Genomic DNA, 16,071 nt, shown 5'->3' on the forward strand with positions numbered 1-16,071 from the left:
AGTGTGTGTCAGTACTTTACACCACGCACACATTATACATAGACAATGAATCATACAAGTATGTAAATCAGTCTACAGGGAATGTCACATAAGTCAATGAGGATTACAAGGTGTAGGATTCACATGTTATCCATACTGGTGGGTAGTATGTTTTAAGAGGGTTTGGTCTAGGGAAACACAACCTTAGGTTTTAAAGAGTATTCCATGGGGGTCAGCTTTACTGCTAAAAATGTATATCTGCCCAAACATTCTCATTTTAGCAACATTAGAATAATGAAAGACTGCGGCAGTTCTAACTATATCACAAAACAAAAAAAGTGAAGTTCTAACCATTCATGTTTGTATGCAGCTCTTTGTTGACAGTTCATTGGTCACTGTCCTATGTTAGGATTGTAACTTCTGAACTGCAAGTAACACAAGGATCTTTGTGACAAAGGCAGAAACCCACTGAGCTATCCACAAAAAACACAGTTCATCTGCATTGAAAAACTACTAACAGACAAATGATTGCTCTCCAGCAGGATCATTAATCACCAGCGTTATCTGGGCATTTCGTATTGTCTTATTGTTGCCCTGCATCGGCCATTGATAATGATAATAAGCATTGGCCTAGCCAATAGGTCTCGCCTTTGGGACCTTATAAGTGCTTAGTTATCCAGCACAATATCCTTGGCGCAACAACATCAACTGTTGCATGGCTAAACACTTTTAAGGCCCCAAAGGCAAGACCTATTGGCTATGCCAATGTTTGTTTCTTCTGCTTTGTTTATCTAGATGAACAGTGATATGCAGAAGGACGATATTATGGCAACATGTTTATTTTTTGTGCACTTCATGTAATTAAAGAGGGTTATTTTAAAAATTACTTATGTTAAACTGATATAAATATATTTTGCAACAAATGTCTAACTGCTTTTTAGTGTGTTTAATTTTACAATACAGATTCTACTTTGATTCTCCACACCTGCACCTATCCTGTCTATTTCATATGAAAAAGCAAAATACCAAGGCTATTTGAGTATTGTGGGAAGGCAAGCGTGTGACCATGTATTATAAGGTATAAAGTACACCCTGGCATACATTAATGTGATATTGCAAGTTACCACCACAACCGTATAAAGGAACTTTGCCTTCAGCCTCATTCTTCTATATAGTCATTCAACTTGTCTGTAACTTGCTAAATCCTTAATATGTACAGTAGGGTTATTTAAGCCATATGTAATATACCTACATGTAGGTTTTTTCAGCCAGCTTTTTTCATTCATCAGTCTGCTGTTGTGTTACTCAGATTTTTACTATGCCCACTACAGCTGTCAGCCCAATTCAGCCACAGGATAGCTTCACTGTCAACAATTACATTTGATCATTTGACACGGAGCCTAAACTCACCCAAAGTAGTTCCCGTAAGTGTCAGCAACTGCTGCGCAACTAATGTGTGCTTTCTCAGACCAAATTTTTTTGCTTTCAACCAATATTATTATTTTAGACTGATGAGGGCCTGTCGACTTCCCCAACACCAGATTTTGCACAATTCTTAACAGATCCCTTGAAAATTACAGTTGAGATTAAAATTATTCTGGAAAAAAAGTTAATACTGCGCCTAGGACAAAATGATTCGGAGGCAATTTCGCTATTTAAACCAAACATAGGCTTATAAAACGGTAACGTCCATTTGTGATGAGAAATGTATCTTATACTGCGCCGACTTATTCACGCATTTGCTATAAAAAAATACAGATGGGTGAGCCCAAGTACTCATGGGACAAGCCGAGCCAGACCTGAGCGGTGGGCATGGGGGGGTGAGGGGGGGGGGGGGGAGAGGGGGCGTTATGATGAGCTAAACGGTAGTGCCTTCCTTCTTGAGTGCTTTTACAGTTTTAGCACAATTCTGCTCATCAGAACTTGTGAAAGTGTTTCAGGCCAATCTGCTTTCGTCGCCTCTGAAAACCAGCATTTCATTTTTCTTCTATTTCTTTTTTGCAGTTTTATATTGCGCAAACTGGGCCTGAAGGTATTGGAGCTCTTTTCATGAGCACTCGTAACATTAACACAAGGCCCCATTCATTTTTAAGCACAGAGCGAATAGGTGATTTGCCCAAAATCACAAGACGTTAAGCGACACCGAGACTTGAACCAGGTTATCAAGGTCCAAAGTCAGCACTTCTGGCCATATTCTGTTAAAACTTTTTTTTTAAACGCCAAGATGGGTCTTTTAGACAGAGCTGCAAAAGGCAGCGTGTTCCTGTTGGTGTTTTTAGAGTTGCACCACAATGCTGCTTTTCATTGCTTGTGAAGACCAGCAAGCAGGCTTAACTTTAAAAATACACCAACACAGTTGCATAGTCTATCAGAAAAAGATGGCACTAGGCAATGTGTCAGTGTTGGTGATTCTTGCCTAAAGAATGGTCTGGGCTCGGACCGTGTTAGGCTTAAGGGTCTACGAGGACCCCGAGTCAGAGCCAGGCATCGGTCTCAAACCAATCTCGAGCTTTAAGGGGTCGTCCACCAGTATGAAAATACTGGCGCGATGGGCGCCTGATAACCAAAATTCATTGTGACTTGTTTTGTTCACTAATGAACAGACAACTATGTCAGTTTATAACAATCACTGCTCCAGCACACACATCACCACCCTGATATACTCTAAATAAAAAGCTGTGCATTCAGTGACCCCATGCGACCACGCGAGGAGTGGGATCCTAGCATTGAACAGACAACTTGGGTTTGATGCACTTTACTGTAATGTACAGTGCATTCTGAAAGTGCTTCAGTGCAGGCACAGAGCACGCATAAGGTGCTGTAATAGGCCCTTTGGTTCCCAGCTCATCTAGGAGTAACCAGATTTTTAGCATCAAAATCAGGGAGGTTCCACAGCAAAGCAGGAGTACACCTGTGCTTCGTTCAAGGGGCACAGAGTGCAGCTGGCAGCCCCCATAACCACGGAAAGCACTCACAACAAAGCACCGTGTAATGACATTTTACTTTCACACAGCTGCATCTCTTAACTGAACTGCTTTCTGATCAGGGCTGCCACCTAATCCTCCCCAGGAACTTATGAAAACTTGCCGCCCTCGCTATTGCGTCGACCTTCTCCAAAAATAGATGACGTGATACATTTACTGAAATTTACTGAGACAAAATGGTGAAAAACGGTGGGGAAAACGGGGAGTGTCCTTCTACCCTGAGACTCCTGGTTTACTTTTGTTCCACCTCTAAATGGTAAACAAAGCCTCATTAACATGTAAATGGTCCTTTAAAGACCTGTGAAGAACTCGGGTGTGGCTGCGATAATTTCTAAAACTGTCTGTGTGTGTGTGCTCCCCTGAAGCTGTCTTGGCCCGGGTGCGCACACACACGACGGGGGAGGGTTGAAGCACTTTTATCCCAGAGGCTTTGTGCGCAGCCTGCGTTCAAGCCCTCGCTGCGAGGACCAAGGATCCTGTTTGGGTAGGCCAGGCTCATGTTTGGGTGGGCCTGGCCCACCCAATAGAACTGGCCCTGCCTCTAACAGAGCCCATTTCCACTTCTGACATTTGTGGTTAAACCAGGATTGAGTGATCCCTGTTTTGGGCTTAAACTGGGTCTTTGGGAGAATATGTCAGCCAATTGAGAAACCAATCCCGCATGCAAATCTGCAACTTTATTGATGGATACTGGGTTGCCCCACTCTGCGGCCACTCTACCCATTTCTAGTAAGACTGGAACAGTTGTGGAGTATAATTCGCTCAGCTTTTCTGGTGACTGTTGAATAGTCTCCCATTTTATTTTTTTCCCATTACTGGTGAGTATTAAATTATTGTCAGGGTTGGTACTGCTGACCAGACAGTTCCAAGGTCTGGCTTCTTCAATTCCATGGACAAGCCGTTATGATCGATATCACATCGCGGATATACAACGAAATCGGAGTCCCTGTGCCACATCCTAGTCTCCACTAGAATGTAGTCCAAAAGAGAGGCTTGTCCTATTCTGTTAAATGTTGGGTTACCTGGTGTATTCAAAGCTGTATGACCGTTACACGCTCTCAGGGAATGGTTCAATGTAGTTGCATTAATCTGGAGTGCCAGCGAGGACCAGGTTTTGATAGGTTGGATTTGTAGATCTGGAATTTGCCGGCCACATCCTCCTCACTAGAAATTGTATCAATGTAATCGGGGAGGGGCTCAAATTGACGATTGAAATCTCACCCGACGATCAACAGCATGGTCGGGGGAGAGTAGAAATAAGGAGATCCAGTAGATCAAAAGTCTGGGATTCCTTATTCAGGCCTGTAGGCCGGGAGTAAATGTTAATAAGTGCCAGATTTAGCCTGGTGGAAAAACGAAGTGCTACACATAGGATATTGTCGGACGAAGAATTCAGCTAGTTAACTTTGCAACCCAAGTGTTAACCAACACATATACATAGATCTCCAGACGGACTGCCCCTGCCCCTCGAGATAGCTGGCATACTGAATGATGCAAATCCCACCCTTGCATGGTCTTCCCATGCCCACATTTCCTGAAACATGTATATGTCAAATTGGTTCCCAAAAAGCCCCCAGTCTGAGCAGGACAATTTGGTTTTGAGGCCAGCAATGTTCCAGGATAGGAACCTCAGCTTGATCCCTATATTATTTTCTTAAAAAATACTGCGGGAGCATGACTGTCAAGGGTTTGGATGCCCCCTAATAAGGCCGGGGGGGAATACCAAGTGTGTTAATATGTAGTTCCACCCTCATGTCAGAGGTATTTGGGGGGGTCAAGAACTATCGAGGCTGCTGGTCCCGGAAGCTCTTCCCGTAGTCCCACTATACTGCTCATTACCTGTAGTATTAATCTGTCCAGATCCATTGTGTTTGCCCCAATCCCAAGGATGGTGGATTGGCTAGGTTGGTCACAAACAAGCTCCTCTAGGGCTCCACGTTACCACGAGGGTCTTGTTCACTGATCTATTCCTGAGGTCACTTTTAGCCAGTCCACTTCCTCTATAACCCCGAATCGGTTTGTTATAAGGCGATAGCCTGAGAAAGGGATACCTAAAGTCAGTGTTCTGGTGTTCCAGTGGCCACCAACCAGGATCTGGGATGAGGATGGTCCTATCTGGACAGAAGGGGTAGATGTGGGAGGGCCCTAACCTCGATATAGGGCTCTGTGGGACTGCATCTCTGGCATAATAGCCTACACACAGTCTGTGGATTTTTAAAAGTAATGACCACACAGTCCCCTTGTGTGTTTTTTTGGTTTTTCCCCATCCAACCAACTCTATGGATCATTAAGATTTCCCCTGCCCTGTTATAGTGGAACTGCCTGTGCCTTGCCAACCAAAACAGGCTTTTGTTCCAGAGGTCCAGTTGAGACTCCTTCTGGCCTTTCTTGAGTTCCGGTACCCCTGTCAAAATGAACACAGGGGATTAGGCTGGGTGTAAGTTTATGGTGGGTTGAATCAATGATTCTGTCCTACCCACTGAACTATCTTCCCCCGGCCCTTCTCCAGTCACTCTTTGCCCAAATAAACTAGTATTGCGGTTATTTGTACTCAGCATAGGGCGTGACATATTGTCCTTCCCTTCAAACACAATTAACATGTGTTAGTGCTGTGTGGGTAGAATGAACTTGTGCCTGCTGTACCGATAAGCTATGTGTGGGCATCCAGTGGGTTACATCTCTCGAGTTATTGTGGTCATTGGGCCGCCTAGGGCCCTCTGAACTATCGAGAACTTGATTCGCAAGCGTCCCTGGCTTATTTACGGGTATCAAGCTAGAAGCGTATACCTGACAGCTAAAATTAGTCCCCCTTGATAAGGTTTGTGTGATATTAGTAGATATATGTGTTTGCCTATTGACCCCCGATGTTGCCAAGTTGTGTATACGATCAACTAGAGGGGCAACTTCTTCCTTAATAATAACTTTGAATTGGGTCAGTAGATCTCCTATCAGGTTCTGGACCCAGGCTGGATTGGCCAGATCAATTCCAGTGGGGCCAATACAATCTCCACATACTTTGGGAATATCCACAGACTCTACGATTGGTACCGGCCCCCGTTGGCTTTCTTACTTTCGGGTTCCCCACCCGTTTATATACTTACGCTTCCTATTTTTACATGTACTAGGAGCAGCACCCCCCTTCCGGGTTACAGTTTTTGGAGTAGCTTCTAGTCGTGGTGATGAAGAGGACTCAAGAGCTCCAAGTGTAAGGAGAGGGTGGGGGCTTCAGGGGACGATGGATCTAGCAACGGGAGCCAGAGATCTGGTGTTAATGATAGAAGCCTGTCAGTAAGTTCTATTTCTGTTGCTATCACACCTATGACCCTCTGGAGCATAGTATCAATTGAGGTGGGGGCAATAGGGAGGAAGGGGTTGGTTGGGAACGGGGCTGTTTGACAGTGCAGGCGAGTTTGCCCTATTATAGATCCTTAGCAAACCTGCAGTATAACCACCCAACAAAACCCTCACAGCAGACACTTGGAATGTATATGATTAACAAGTCATAGAGCATACAGAGAGTATAAGTATCCAATGAAGTAGGAGGAGGAGCCTAAACCCATACAAGTCAGGCTAGCCACTCTTCCCCACCCCTCTGATCCCTTCCACAGGTATGTTAATCGAGTACCAAACTGGGCATACAACCGTTAGGGTGGAGTTATCACAATGGGGCTTAGGAGCGGGCCAGTTCACAAGAATAGGGAAATAGTAAACAGTACTCTATTCTTCCAGTAGGTAGGAGGCAATCCAATTTGACCAAATGGAATCAAATAGTAGCACAAAGTTCAGCAGAGAGCGGATAGTGTAGCTGGTAAATAGACTGACAGAGTCTTACTCGCAAATTTCAATGGACTATCAAGATCAAGGGGGTGGCCCTGCCCTGCCTCTATCCTAGCGATGACGGGCTATGACGGGTCTGCCCTTGGCCCGCGCTTTGCCCAGGCGCGGCCTGCACGCTACCTTTGCTGCGGGGGTTAAGGCAGCGCTTTATTTGCGGTTGGAGACGCCTCCCCCTCTCTAGCGGCGGCAGGTGGATGGAGCGTTCCACCCTGGTGCTTGAAGTCCTCCCCAGGGTGTTGTAGCGGTGAGGGTGGGCGGGTGGAGAACAACCATCAAGCAGCGATACTGCTTCCTGCTCTGGGACAGCGGTCTCAGTAGAGCATATGGGCAACAGGAAGGTGCCCCCCACACACAGCAGCAAAGAAGCGGTGTGCTACATCATGGGGGTCGAGGCTGTGCTTTATGCGCTGTTGGAGGCGCCTCCTCCTCTCTAGCGGCCGCGGGTGGATGGAGAATTGCACCCTGGGGCTTGAAGTCCTCCCCAGGGTGGTGTAGCGGTGAGGGAGGGTGGGGGGGAAAAAACCGCCAAGCAGCGATACTTCTTCCTGCTCTGGGACAGCGGTCCCATCAGAGCGTTTGGGCATCAGGAAGGTGCCCCCCCATACACAGCAGCAAAGAAACAGTGTCCCCATCAGAATTTCAATCCAATGGCCCCTGAATACTGTGAACTTGTGGTCTGTATCTGAATGTTCTCTGGTTGCAGGAGTTAATTTTATATTTCTTTGGCCTTATCGCTTAAGACAGGCGATCAGTGACACAGCGGTGCAAGGTCCTATCCATACGTCCTACTAGTTTACCTGTAAGGAGGATGCATTAACAAAAAGGCACTATCAGGCCTCCATTTATGGCAAACAACATGTTCAGCGCAGCATGGCCAAATACAGCTTTTGGAAGGAACTCAGATATCCTGCAGATCTGAATAACATGTCCCAAAAGAATAGTCAACATGCTGATCATGGTGGGAAGTCAGAGCCATTCTCTCCATAAAAGCACACCTCACAGTGTTGGTGATGCGTATCCTGGAAAGTGTATTCACAATTTTTTCAGTGAGGACTTTGTGGATTGCTATAGAATTGCACTTGTTATACTCTGAAAAATAACTTATCTTTATTTTTTGAATAGCTACTGCTGCTGTTTTGGTCCTTTTTGATACTGAGCTTGGATTAGGCCCTGCATTACTTTGGAACAAATGTCTTGGACTCATTCGGAGACTTCAGTAAAGCCTTCACCCTTATGAGTTTATTGGGTTTTTTAGTATGTTTGCTTTGGGTTACAACTATACTGAACACTGGGGTCTTTGAACTCTGTTGATCTTCCTCATGATGTCCTCATATTGGTAATCTTCCACAAATTAGGTTTCCATATTATGCTATAAAATCTTCTATTTTTTGGTTACACCGCTAACGGCTTATAAGATTTCCTTTGCTGCTGGGGGTCATCCTGCATTCAGTACCCAATACTGTCGTGTGCCTGGCTGATTGGGGCCACGTTTGAGATGTGGTGTTCGAATCTGCACCTGTGGATCATTGTGATCTGTAAAATATTCACAGCGGGCTAAGATGCTTCAGACCCTATATGCTCTTTTCTTGTTGCAATGGTTTCCCTGATTCTTCCACTCTGTAAGATTTAAACTAAACCACAAGGAAAAAGTTATAACTCGGGGAACCCCCTGTCTACTTTCAACTGTGTTAAATGTGAATCCATTCAACTATATCTTCAGACAAGGGCAGATTTCATCTGATGGGCTGCTCGAGAAACCAACATCATTAAGCAAAGATACATGTGATTATGAAAGGTATGCCTTAACATATTCTGGAGAAAGTCGTACCATTGATTCTTCGCGTTTATATATGTACATATTTTCGCAAGAACAACACTGCTCCAATTTGATTGTGTGGTACTGGATTAAGAGTTTGATAAATCGCGAAGGTCAAAACAAGACATAATACCTACCTCCTGAGGTATAGGAAGAACCAAGTCTCCTTAAGGCTCAGAGTCTTTAGTCAACCAGAACTTTTCCCTTGTACCCATAAGAAGACTCATACTAAGACACAGACTTTCATCATAAACATCTTCTCACCGCCATAGACGGTACTGACCACCAGAGTACAGCTCCTACCCAGAGTGGTGGCTGATCCTTTTTACAAGCAGTGGGGCTATCAGGCGGGCAGAGCAGAATGCCTCAGGTGCAACCCCAAAGCTCTAAATCGTGGTCCATTATTAACAGTTTTTATGGGCAGGGTGAAAAATAGTGAAATATTTGAACGCAATTCGAATATAGGGGAACACCGGTTGTTCTTTGTTTACTCTTTTAACTTCATAAGTCAAGCAGATTCATGTTACACCACAGGCCTTGATGTCGAGGCAGTAGTTATTTCAAGTGGGAGCTATGAGTACAGAGACATTCCAAGCATTTGACTTATGTTTTTAAATCTAACAGACCCTTATATTACGCATTTGTTATTTAAAAAAGTGGGCTGTATATTACTTCTTTAAGAAAACTGGTACTTCTGTAGGCCCACAGTGTGATCAAAGAGTGGAACTATAATTGAAAGTCGGTTTCAAAACATAATTGGGATACAAAGTTTAAAAGAGGAATTCATTAAATTGAATGAGGTGTATATGTGGGCTTCTTATCTGCTTATTTCATTATTGTATATGTTACAATAACCATCGTATTGTAGAATGAAGGAATTTGCGAGTAAAATTATGTTACTATTCTTCCATGCAAGTTAAATCATTATTTGTCAGTGAGTAAAATATTTCTGTAGCATATTGTTAGACCTGGCATCTTTGGCATGGTTTTCCCCTATCCTTTTGCCTCTACCTCCTGTATTTTTGATGCTGTGCTGGATTTCATTTTTGCTGGTTTAGATGCTTTGGGCACCTTACCACTGCTGTTCAGTGTCAAAGTGCAAGTGCTCCCTGAGTAAATTGTTATTATGATTGGTTATCCATGATTGGAATATTTGTGTCACCAAGAAGTCCCTAGTAAAGTGCACTGAGTGTGCCAGGGCTGGTAATAACAAATGCTACTAGTGGGCCTGCAGCACTGATGTGCCACCCACATGACTAGCCCTAAAATGGTGCCTCAGGCCTGCCACAGCAGTGCCTGTGTGCAGTCTGTGAACTGCCATGTCCTCCTGGTCAGTGTCCCCACTGGCCAGGCCTAACCCTTCCCTTTTTGTACACATTGGTCACCCCTATGGAAGGCCCAAGGTAACCCCTTGGGCAGGGTGCAGTGTATGTGAAAGGTAGAGCATGTACCTTTGCAGGTGACATGCTCTGATAGGAATTACAGCCATTTTCGTTTTTCACTATTGTAAGGCTATCTTGCCCCATAGGCTATCATGGGGGATGGTGGCTACAGTGGGTGCCAGCATATCTTCCCATAGGAGCAAGATAGGACATAAAAGTCTGGTATCCCTGAACTCAGAATGTAATAACACATCTTTTAGGAAAGGTTGTTTCAAATCCTGTGTTTGAGAACAGCACTTTTAGAAAGTCACTGTTCTCTTGTCCGACCTTTCTGTGTGCCTTGGCCTGTTTGTGAATTGACAGTCTGGTTTGTGAGTGACAGGGACTGGGTGGCTCCCAGAGTCTGAGTAGGCCATCGCTGGGCTGAATAGCTCCATCTGCATCTAGAGTGGTGGGAGGGGGGTAGCACCTGGGCCTGAATAGGGTTTGTGCCTGCCTTCCACAATGCTGGCTCCACCTCCTGCTGGGCGGCTGATTACCCTGCCCGTCCCTCTGAAAGGAAATAAGAGGCCAGGAAAACAAAGTGCTCAAGGAACACCCAGAACCGGTTAATACCAGGCTCAGAGCCCTCCTGCACAAAGGGATTAAAGACTTTTAGGGGTATAAGTACAGGACCCACGACTACAGAAAATTAGATCATCCTGGAATCAAGAAGGAACCTCTGCCAAGGAGAAAGCTGAAATTGAAGAAGGAAGACTGTCCTGCTGTTGCTCTGATGGACTGACCTGCTGCTGCTTTGCTGCCAAGGAGAGTGGAAGGACCTTGCTTTTGGTGCTGTGTCCCTTTGCTTGAAGGAATCTCCAAGGGCCTGAGAAGAGCTGGCTCCCTGTTAAGAAGTCCCAGGAACAAAAGAACTTCACCCCCAGCTTCCCTGAACTCTGCTGAGAGAGTTGTGTCATTCCTAGAGTGCCTCGGCCAGTTGAGGTGCCTCTGGAAGTTGTACCTGTGTTGGGAAGCTGGAAACCAAGCTTTTAAAAACTTTCTGCAAGTTTTGTCGCATCACTCGCTTGCGGAGCGCATCCCCATCAGTGTGAGGAAATTCCCGCCCCTACGAAGGCCGAGATCGTCGCAGCGCCTGTTGCCGCTGCCAGAGTCGTCACATCCTTCGTTTGACCGGTGCGGGAAGATTACCATCGCTGCGAGTGTCGTCGCAGAGCCTGTCGTTGCTGAGTGAGATCGTCGCACCGCTTGCTTGCGGACCGCATCACGTCGCTGCGAATGTCGTCGCAGAGCTATCGCATCGAGGAGCTGCAAGAGGAAGATCACCGCTGGTCCGTGCATCGTCGCAACTCCAAAGATCATCGCATCGTGCCTTTGCAAGATTTTCAGTACGGAACCTCCGCACCGGAATCCATACAAGGTATTGCATCCCTCCCCATACAGACCGGAGTCACGGCATCATGCCCGCTACATCCAGCGGGGCTGTCGCATCGCCTCCCCAGGGTCTCAGGAGTGACAAATCGCTTGTTTTCCACCTCACCAGTTTCTGTTTTGGAACTTTGTCACACTTAAAGGTACTGTTGGCTATACGTGACGCAACTGTGAACTTTTCACGCAACTGTGGATTATTTTATCGCAACCTTAAGAACACGTTTGAAACCCTATTCTTGAACTGTGTATGGTGGATTTTTGTTGTTTTGGTCTTGTGTATTTTAGATTAAATACCTTTATTTTTCTAAACTGTTGTGTAGTCAGTTTGTGGTGTTTTCACTGTGTTACTGCGAGTGTTGGTACAAATACTTTACACAATGCCTTTGATAAGACTTTACTGCTCATGCCTAGCTACCAAGGGGGTGAGCAGGGGTTAGCTCAGAGGGTTTCCTTCTTACACTGACTAGGAGCAAGGGTCCCTATTTGGACAGTGGTACCTACTGCTGCCAACTAGAGACCCCCCAGTTCTAACACATATGATGAATGCACACATCTTTGTCGCTTAACAAAACGTTGTGTTTTACACTTAGGCAATATGTATTTTAAAAACGACGTAGTGTGATAACTTTTCCACAAAGTTTTCTGAAGTGTGCTGCATAATTCCCTACTTCTTGCCAGATAATGTAATCAACTCTGTCACATAATTTTATCCTCCACTACCACCTAATTTCTGTGGCTCTGCTTATACTTATATTTCACGTCCCCATTACTGGACCAGTCTCACATGAATGACACCTATTAATGGCAAACTTCTATGCATGGAAATTGGCGGCACGCAACAAAACTAGTTGTCAGTGCAATTCCATTTTTTTTTCATTAATGGAAAAGAAATGTTCAAAGAATAGTTTTCACGAGGTCACAACAGTGATTTTCATTACCTTTCTGAAAGCACTCTTCTGTCTGCAGTGTTACTTGAATTCAGGGAAATGCATGCATTTTAAATCATCTAATGGCCTATTGCTTTTAACACCGACAGCATGTAACTTGTTCGTGCCTTGTGCAATTCCATACAACACAACACGGCAGACAGTCTGAGCCAGATAGTTCCCAGGCGTGTAAATATTTAACAAGGAAGGACAGAGAGTGCATTTCAGAGCTTTGAAAGGATATGCTCATTCGACTCACAAACTTCTCATGAGGGTCATCTGTTTTGGGGAAATGCTGGATGTCCTTTTCCAGGCGATTGATCTGCAATTCCATTGCATCCAGGCTGCTCTTGAGATTCTGGGCAGAAACTAATGGGAAAAAAACACAGAGATAACATTAAAATCATCAGCAACTTTCGATTTAACAAAAAAGGCATCTGTATAGAAGGTACTGTGCTCCATAGGTAAAGGGAAAAAATCATTAAGAAGGATCTCATTTTTCTGAATTACTGCTCATAAAATTCTACCCATCATAAAATAAGTGAGAATGTGTAATATAATAAGCCCAATCATCATGTTTAATGTTGGAATGTCACCACTTTATTCAGCCATTAGTTCAAATAAATCCATTTTTATTTAAATGTATTGATGGGAATCCTAATATTTCATTCTTTCAAATCTAATTCGAAGATTAAAGCGAATCCACGGTTCAAAGCGATGATACCTTATTAATGAATGCACTTGGCCGTATAAATGATTTAAGGATAAATGATATGAAGAAAGATCAAATGTTTTTCTTTTATTTTAATAAAGGAATTCTTATAAAGCATCATATAGGAAAGTTTCCTTCCAGAGCTAGAATTTTTACATCGACTGTCGGTGGCTGAGAATCTCCAGATGCATTTCAAAAGTCACCGAGGCTCATTGATGTAAGGGGGTGCATAGTTGATCTTGTAATGGCAGGGTCTGGGGTCTCTGTACAGCTGACTCACATTAGAGAAAAGCAGATTTCCCAATTAAAATAATATACAGACAGCAAAGAAAAATCTATCTATATATCCAAATATACACACACACAAACACACATATATATAAATATATACATGCATATAAAGTCAGTAAAACATGCTTTCTGGAGCGCAGCAGGTATCAAGGTATGTGCAAACTGCCAACAAGCTCTTAATCCTTTATTATATACAATGAGATCTTCACCTAAGCACCTGAATCAGAGATTATTAAAGCATTTTCTCTCCCTATGGAGCAATTATATTTAGCTGGGAACTAGATTTAGCTCTTGGTGTGCCATGTTATTTTCCCTTGCTAGCTTTTTTCTATGTTTACTAATCAGAAGAAACAAAAAAATGAGATGTCATGAACTGTATTGCAACCAGTGCACACTTCTTGAATAAAACATTCAACTGGTAGATGTATCAACACATTCTCATGTAAAGGCTGCCTTTACATCCAGTCTGATTCCGTTTTTTACACTCCTTGTGTAATCAACAGCAAATGTGTTCATCATTCTCCTATGGGGCTCCAGCACAAAGGACACATAAATTAGTTTTAATATAATTTTCATTACCGTACCCTATGTAGCAGATCAGTGGTACAGGCATGGTGCCAGTTACTAAGTAAAATAGACCGCAATTACACTAATTGCATTACTGAATATTTGCTGTTATGTCAAGAGCTGGTAAAGTCAACATGCCAGGCCCTGAACCAATGTATTTCGCTTTTATTCTGTGTGTGTTTATGTGTGTTTATGTGCATTTATTTGCCCCCCCTAATCATACAAAGAGTGCATAAGGTATTGTAAATAAAATTGTAATATAAATAAGGTAAGAACTGTACGCAATGAAAGAAAAGTGAAAACAAAGTGCATGATAATAAAACCATATACGTATAAACATCTACAAGGTATTATATTAATTTATTTCCCTAGACTCATCCATTATTGTAGAAATAGGTGTAGGGCATTAGCACAAAAGCAGTGATAGATACCAAGTAGAGAAATGTTATTACAGAGACGTGTAATGTAAGGAGAGAATACAAAAGACATAAGAATGTGGTAGCAGCTGACATCATATGGGGGTTGCAACCAAGAAGGTTAGCCCACGTATCAAAGTATGCTTTGTTGGATTAGTCATTGCTAAATTCACAAGCATAATGTTATTAGAATAACATCAAACTTATTCGCCATACTGGTTTACATGTCTCTCTGTTGCTGGAGTAGCTATGGTGAGCATGTCATACTAGTCAAATTGATTTTGGAGTTAAAATCTTACAGGTGGTTCTCATGACAGTTATATTTATTTTGCTAATTATTCATAGCTAAAATATATCCATTCTTCTGCTCCTATGGAAGCAGATTCTACATGAATCAATCAACACCCGTTTTTAGGTCGAGGACCGTCGCACTGCGTAGCAGTGGGCGGCCCGAAGATTTTATGTTACTTAGAGGGGGCTTGGAACCCGCCCCTCTTCTCCATTGGCTGGCCGAGTAAATGCTGGCCAGCCATTGGAGGAGAGGGGCGTCACTCGGTTCAAGCCCCGTCTTTTCCAGATTCGGGGGCGTTTTTTTAAGCTTCTTTCTTGTTTTCTTTCTCTCCTCTTTCCAATTGGCTGGAATTTTACCTTCCAGCCAATGGGAAGAGGAGAGTACGAAAACCACGCCCCCGAATCTGAAAAAGACGATGCTTTCTCTGAGGCATTTCTGCCTCGCCTCGGAGAAACGTGGACATGTGGCGGCACCTCTCCTGCTTTTTGTGTATGCACATGCAGTTTATCTATATAAGAACGCATCAAATAAATAAAATAAATAGCAACGTCATGTGCACACTTTATTTCACATACTGGTGGTTTTTTTTGGATTTTTTTTGTTTTTTAATATCTGCAACACATCGATGTCCTGTGTTATGCCTTCATCCAATCGTCGAATGGTTTTGTGCAACGCATGCTCTGCTTTTCACGTATTGGCTGATAGGGATGTTCTTCACTCCTACCGTGCCACCAGAATCACTCTAGCCGGCCTTTAAATCGTTGAGTATTTCTATTGGTTAAGGTTAGCGTGACGCGGCTAGCTGGCAGCCAATCCGCTCTTGCCACACTCTGGGTCCGGGTGTGAGTGTTGATACTTCCGGTGATCTTGGGCCGCTGCTTTCCCTCTTCTGCAGAGTCCAGAGCTGAGGAAGTGGCGGAGCTGCAGTGACAGGACCCGCGCCCCCCTAGCCTGCTGAGTCGTTCACCATGGGCCGCTTCGCCCTTCTACTCCCATCTGCCTTCGCCCTGTTGTTTTTCGGCGTCGCGTCAGCTTCTGACGTGCTCGAGTGAGAGCAGGGTGAAGCTGTGCGGGCGGGAGTTCATCCGCACCGTGGTCATGTCCTGCAGGGGGTTCCGGTGGAAGCGCTACTCCCCGGAGCTGGGCCAAGGCAGCACCAACCACTACAGTGAGTCATCATGGTGGGGCGGGGAGTCTCCCCAGATACCCTGTCTGCCCCTTCCCGACCCTCACTAACTCTCTGTTTCTGCTTTTGTTTCTCTCCCTTTGCCCTCTCACCTGCTGCCCCCCTCCCCCCGGTGTCTCATACTCTGACACGCTTCGCCTCTCCCTGTCTCTCCCTCTGCACGATCTGGGCTTTCCTGTGTCTCTCTCTCTCTTCCTCTTCCACGCCCTTCCTTCGTCGTGTGTTCTCCCTTTTCTTACTTCCTCTTGTCTC

General features: G+C 44.3%; 1 protein-coding gene across 1 annotated transcript in view; it reads right to left on the minus strand.

The window, feature by feature from the left end:
* The window catches only part of DIAPH2 (diaphanous related formin 2), a 3,821,702-nt gene that overhangs the window by 1,090,170 nt on the left and 2,715,461 nt on the right, over nt 1-16,071 (minus strand). The window contains exon 23 of the mRNA XM_086964614.1: nt 12,600-12,724. Coding sequence (XP_086820740.1) covers nt 12,600-12,724 — 125 coding nt within the window. The remainder of the gene's footprint in view (nt 1-12,599; nt 12,725-16,071) is intronic.

This window comes from Lissotriton vulgaris, chromosome 4_1 (genome assembly GCF_964263255.1).
Source record: "Lissotriton vulgaris chromosome 4_1, aLisVul1.2, whole genome shotgun sequence".
Lineage (NCBI taxonomy): Eukaryota > Metazoa > Chordata > Amphibia > Caudata > Salamandridae > Lissotriton > Lissotriton vulgaris.